Source organism: Panicum virgatum, chromosome 5K (genome assembly GCF_016808335.1).
Source record: "Panicum virgatum strain AP13 chromosome 5K, P.virgatum_v5, whole genome shotgun sequence".
Classification (NCBI taxonomy): domain Eukaryota; kingdom Viridiplantae; phylum Streptophyta; class Magnoliopsida; order Poales; family Poaceae; genus Panicum; species Panicum virgatum.
In genome coordinates, this window is record NC_053140.1 from 5,210,798 (window position 1) to 5,216,258 (window position 5,461).

At 46.7% G+C, this 5,461-nt stretch overlaps 1 protein-coding gene across 1 annotated transcript; it reads right to left on the bottom strand.

Moving 5' to 3' along the window:
- Positions 1 to 866: 866 nt before the first annotated feature.
- On the bottom strand, positions 867 to 5,461 carry LOC120705839. The gene is made up of 3 exons (XM_039990369.1): positions 4,921 to 5,461; positions 4,627 to 4,735; positions 867 to 1,571 (listed from the first exon to the last, which is right to left on the bottom strand). The coding sequence occupies exons 1-3, from the start codon at positions 5,097 to 5,099 to the stop codon at positions 1,197 to 1,199; spliced, it is 663 nt and encodes a 220-aa protein (XP_039846303.1). The 5' UTR covers positions 5,100 to 5,461; the 3' UTR covers positions 867 to 1,196.

Sequence of the window (5,461 nt, forward strand, 5' to 3'; positions counted from 1 at the left end):
CAGGTTGTTTGTTGTTTCATGCTGTGCCCTGATCGAAAACAAAGATATGAACGCGAGCGATCTGCTGGGTTGGAAGGATGCAAGTGCAATGCAGAATTCATCGCTTGTCCTAATGTGATGCTGCATTTACGTGTTACATTTTTAGACGGCTGCAGGCCGAGGCTTGGTGCTCGCAGCAGAATATATTATTAGGCAGATGCAATCAAATCATTATGGGGCGTACCTGTGCTTGACAGTGATCTGAACCGGAGGGGAAAACGCTCGGTAGAGGGAGGGCGCATGCGCGGCGCGCAAGTGTTGTGCATCGTATATCATCCGAGAGCGAGTTCAGTAGCCAATAGAGCGAGCCGCCCTTTCTAATTAATTTTGGCATGTCATACACGTGTATCCGGTGAGCGTGATTACGGCAACAAAGCGTCGGCGTCGTACAACGCTTTCAGTTTCAGACAACACCTTCGCGATCCCTGATCTAAATCTAACCACGGCCCTCACCCATGTTCCCAGTTACTACTTACTAGAGAGGTAGAGAAAACCTCGCTAGTAGAGTACCTTGTACCTGAGTACTTCAGAGGAGACTTCGTTCTTGTATGTGTACTAGTAGTAGTGAGCACAGAGCAAGTGCTGTCGTGTGTAGGTGTAGTGTAGACCATGCTGCATAAAGTTCCAGAAGTAAAAGTCAAGAAATGGCACAACTGAGTAGTTCCTGGATCATGGATATATCCAAGGGCGGCGGATCCAGGAGGGGTCTGAACCGAGGTGGCTGGAGCCCCCTACCTCCATGTATCTCAATTCCCATTGGAGCTCCCCCAAAATCCCAGGAAGGATAAGAAGGAGAAATAAAGCCCTCCTAACTTGAACTCTTGCTCTGCCACGGGAATACTGGATATATTTATATTATATATATAATAAATAGATTACAACATATTACAACATGCGTGGATACATATACTATGTGCAGTGGTGTTACAAGGTGCATGCAGCAGCTAGCTGCAGCAGACCGGCCATCGACATCGAACAAAAAATTAAATAAAAAACTTGGACGGATCGGAAAAGACGCCCGGCACATACAACTCTTCATGGTCGACGAATGGAAGGAAACAAGCTAGGCAGCAAATAAATCTTCGCTGGGTCTTCAAGATGCTGCCGGTGTCCTTCCGATGATCCAGCTCGGTCATCTCGGTGGGCGAGTCAATCGATCAGACCTGCATGCACGCGTGCTCCGGGCAGGACCTCATCGCCGGAACGCACTGCGCAGGCGGCACCGCGGCCGAGACCGGCGCCGGCACCGCCACGGGGACGGGAAGCGTCGTCGGCGGCGCTGGCCTGAGGGTTGCTGCAGCTGGCCTCTTGCAGGCCGGCGACTGGGGCGGCAGGCCGAGGACGGCGTTGCCCTCGACGGGGACGAGGGGCACGATGGGGAGGTTGTCGCAGGTGCACACCTCGACCATGAAGCCGTCGGGGTCGTGGAAGAAGAGCTGGTCCACGAAGATGCCGCCCTCCTCCACGCGCCGCTGCACGTAGCGGACGCCCAGCTCCTTGAGCCGCCGCTGCACCGCCTCCATGCTCTCGCACTGCACCCATCCACGTCAATTGCCCATCAGAATTTGATTTCGTTCGAGCAAACTAATTATTATATATGCAAGTATCTGCGAACTGTGTTCAAATTTGTTTGTCTTTTTTATTGTAAAAAAAGAAGTTTTCAAGTTGATGCATGTAGATTCCACTTCTGCTTTTACTGTTGTACGTATAATCAGACAACGCAACGATCCCTATCAAAACAGCTGAGCGTAAAGCTACGTTTCCTTGTCGACTTGCGCAACCTATATGGGACAAGCACAATCAATCAAGTACATTTATATAAGAGCTACAGAATTAAAAAATACTGTCGCGGTCTTGTATATAATCGCCTGTCACTAGAAGCTAGGGGTTCAGCTAGCTATGGTAGTGACTGCTTACATTAAATTTAAGAAGGACTAAACCATATGCACGAGCTCAGATCCTGCCAAGTACAATGATCCAGAGAGCATAATGAATTCTGGTGTAGCCCTTTCTTTAGATAATGGGATAGCCATTTATCAATTATCCTAGTCGTGTTTTTATGCTAATCGTCATCAGGGGCACTGTCAGGCGCCATTCCTTATGCTGAAAGTGTGGATCAGATGATCTAGCCAGGTAGAAAAGAATTTGTATGGCCAGAAGGGTAAGAACATGCTGTGGCCTATTACTCTGAATTCCTAATGGGTGCAGCCACCATCTTCGCATGAACATGGCAGAAAAATAATGTTTTAGCAAATGGGATGGCATCAAATTAGTTCAACTTGAGATGAATTTGCCAAAAAGAGGCGCGCGTGTCATCCAGCTGGGCGATCGATGCGATCGGGACCGATCGTTTCAGCGTTGGCTACTTCTGAAGATGCCAAATCCACTCCGGATTTCAGCGACTGCTCATATTCTAGAGAGCAGATGAGGGCCGGGAGTGGAGGAGGTCGATCTGCAGAAAGATCAGGGAGCCGAAATGCAGGCTGCAAGCTAGTTAATTCAGTTATCTATATAGATTCCCCGATGTCAACTCTGCTGACTCATGACACCGAAGCGTATCTCTGTTTTCTCTGCTCCAAGTTGTCATCAGTGCCTACGAAACGTTTACTATCCTGCAGCAAGATCAGCAGGTCGATCCAGAGAAATCAGAAATGTATCTTTATTTGCATATATTATAAGTGCACGCACGGTGGGACGTGCATTAAGTACATATACTAAAGGGCCAAGATTTGGGGCCTCCTCATGAGTCGTGGCCCCACGGGGGCCCGATTACTGTTCATGCGGGTCCCACATACTATTCACGTGGGAATCACGTGGGGCCCACGTACTATTCAGGCGGGACCCACGTGGGCCCACATACTATTCAGGCGGGGCCCACGTGGGACCCATGTACTATTTGGGCGGGGCCCACGTGGGGCCCACGATTCTATTAAGTTAGTCTCTTTATCTTAAAAAATATTTTTCTTCTATTATTTGACAATACAAAATATATTTAACTACTTCCTACATACAAAAATAATAACTAAACTTTGTATACTACATTTACATATGGTAGTTGTACTATTTCTTGGGTTTTGATTTCCCTCCGTAAATCCACAAAATATAATTAAAATGTTCATTCATTTCTAATCCTACTTTTTTCCTACTAAAGTAATTAAACTATACCTACTGACCCAAAAAAAATCCTAAGGAAAAATTACATGTACCTCTATACTACAATGCTTGAGATTGACGCGCTCTCAGACACAAAACTACTATGCCGCTGTACTGTAACTTTTAGATCTAACTCAATATATCGATACGATGTTGCTTCGAACATAGTAACAGATAATATTTTTCTATTAATATTTTAGATCCACGTTTTTTTGTATAGGCGCGCGTAGCGTGCCAACCTAACTAGTATATATAATAATACGCCGTATTGCCACAGCTAAGGATCAGTATGATTCTTTTTGTTTTTTTATTTTATTTCGGAAATTCTCAGTTAATTTCCATGTACAAAATAGCCTGCTATAGTTCGCTATTAGCTTTTTAAAAGATCTACCGCTACGCTATACAACATTTATCCGCTATGTCCACTAAAGGGGTTTTTATAAGATTTAGTGATAATAAATGTCCGCTACTTCCGCTAAAGATGTAGCAAAAAAAACCCAATATAACTAGGGTGGACCATAGACAAAACAACACATGCATAGTTAGGCAGTCAAGAGACGTATTGAGTCTATTTTAGAATGTTAGACCAATGATACTTCTAATTTTATATGTATTATGGACGTATGGCTATGAAAAGTTTGCTGAAATTGGTTGCATTACTAATGTTATTAGCCACATTATGCATATTTTTTTTGCAAACCGCTAAATGGATAGCTCCGCTATAGCTTTCGCTATAACTCTCTTAGCTTTTTGGAAGGGCTTCCGCTAAACGTCTTAGTCCGCGATTTTAAACATAGGTTAATTATGATGCTTAGCAGTGGCAGATCTAGGATTTTAAGTTAGGGTATGCCGAGTGATATTAGCAGATGTAATGAACAATTCGGTAATCAAATACAAATTTTGATGGATAATTAGGCATACACGTTTTAAATACTTAAATAATTTTGCAAACAAATACACAAATACTGTTTGTCTAAACGGTCGTTTAGCCTGTCTACACACCGTTTAAACACTATACAGTGGTACACCGTTTCTGTTTAATTTGTTGTTTTGACTGTTTAAACGGTCGTTTTTCCCGTTTAAACACCCATTTTACCCGAATAATGAGCTAAACAGCAGGTGACCGACTGTTTACCGTTTGGCGTTTAGGATAACACACTGTACACAATGCATCAACAAGCAACACTCTATCAATTCCATTTGTTCCTACTCTGTGCATCACTAGCACTCAGATCGCATGCATGATCATGAGAAGTTCTGCCTTTCCTACTCGCTGGTGAGATGTGCAAATATAATAATACTACCTGGAAGGAGATGTCAGTTATGATTCTTTTTTTATTTTCGAAATTCTCAGTTATTTTTTTAGACAAAATTCTCAGTTAATTATGATGCATGCATGCTTAGTGCGGCGGCATGATGCCCATGCATGCATACCTGGAAGGAGATGTGGTTGTCCTTGGGGTTGATCTCCGTCTTCTTCGGGGGCATGCTCTCGGGGTCCTCGGCCTGCAGGAGATGGATGCCGATGCCGTAGTTGAACAGCCTGCAGTACGCCGTTCACATCGACCAAATATAATGTTAGCTCGATCGACATCAGGAGCGAAGCTAGCCACCATGCATCGGCGTGCTGCAGATCGAGCTCGCAAGGGCAATGGCGGCTGCGTGCAGCACGCAGTATGTAGAATGAAGAGATCGATCGATCCAGGGAAGCTATAGCTCGGGACGCACCATGCGCCGTCGAAGTCGAAGGAGCCCGGGCGGCGGATGGGGACGAACCCGAGGACGTCGCGGTAGAAGCGCACGGAGCTCTCGAGCGACCGGCACACGACCGAGATGTGGTTGAGCGCCGCCAGCGGGAGGCCGCCGCCGCCGCCCCGCACCGGCTCGACGCGCTTCGTGTTCACCATCTTCTTCTTCTGACGACCTCACGCACGCGCAAACCACGCGAGGACGGAACGGATCCCTCTCGCACCGTGCGCCCCGGCGGTTAGTTTCTATCTGTACCGATCGACTCACGCCCTCACAGTACTCTGCTGCGGCGCAGGCGAGAGCAGTGGCACGCGTCCCCACGCCGGCGGAGTCCGGGAAATGTGTCAGCAGGCTGCAGTCAGCTGCCTTGCTCGACGGAGATAGAGATAGAGATCGCCGGCGAGATACTGACTACTGAGACGAGAGGCCTGGGGACTCCGGCAGGAGATGGAATGGTGTGTCAGCTAGGGAGGAATGCAGGATGCAGCAGCTAGCTAGCTCTGGCCTCTGGGCTCTGGGT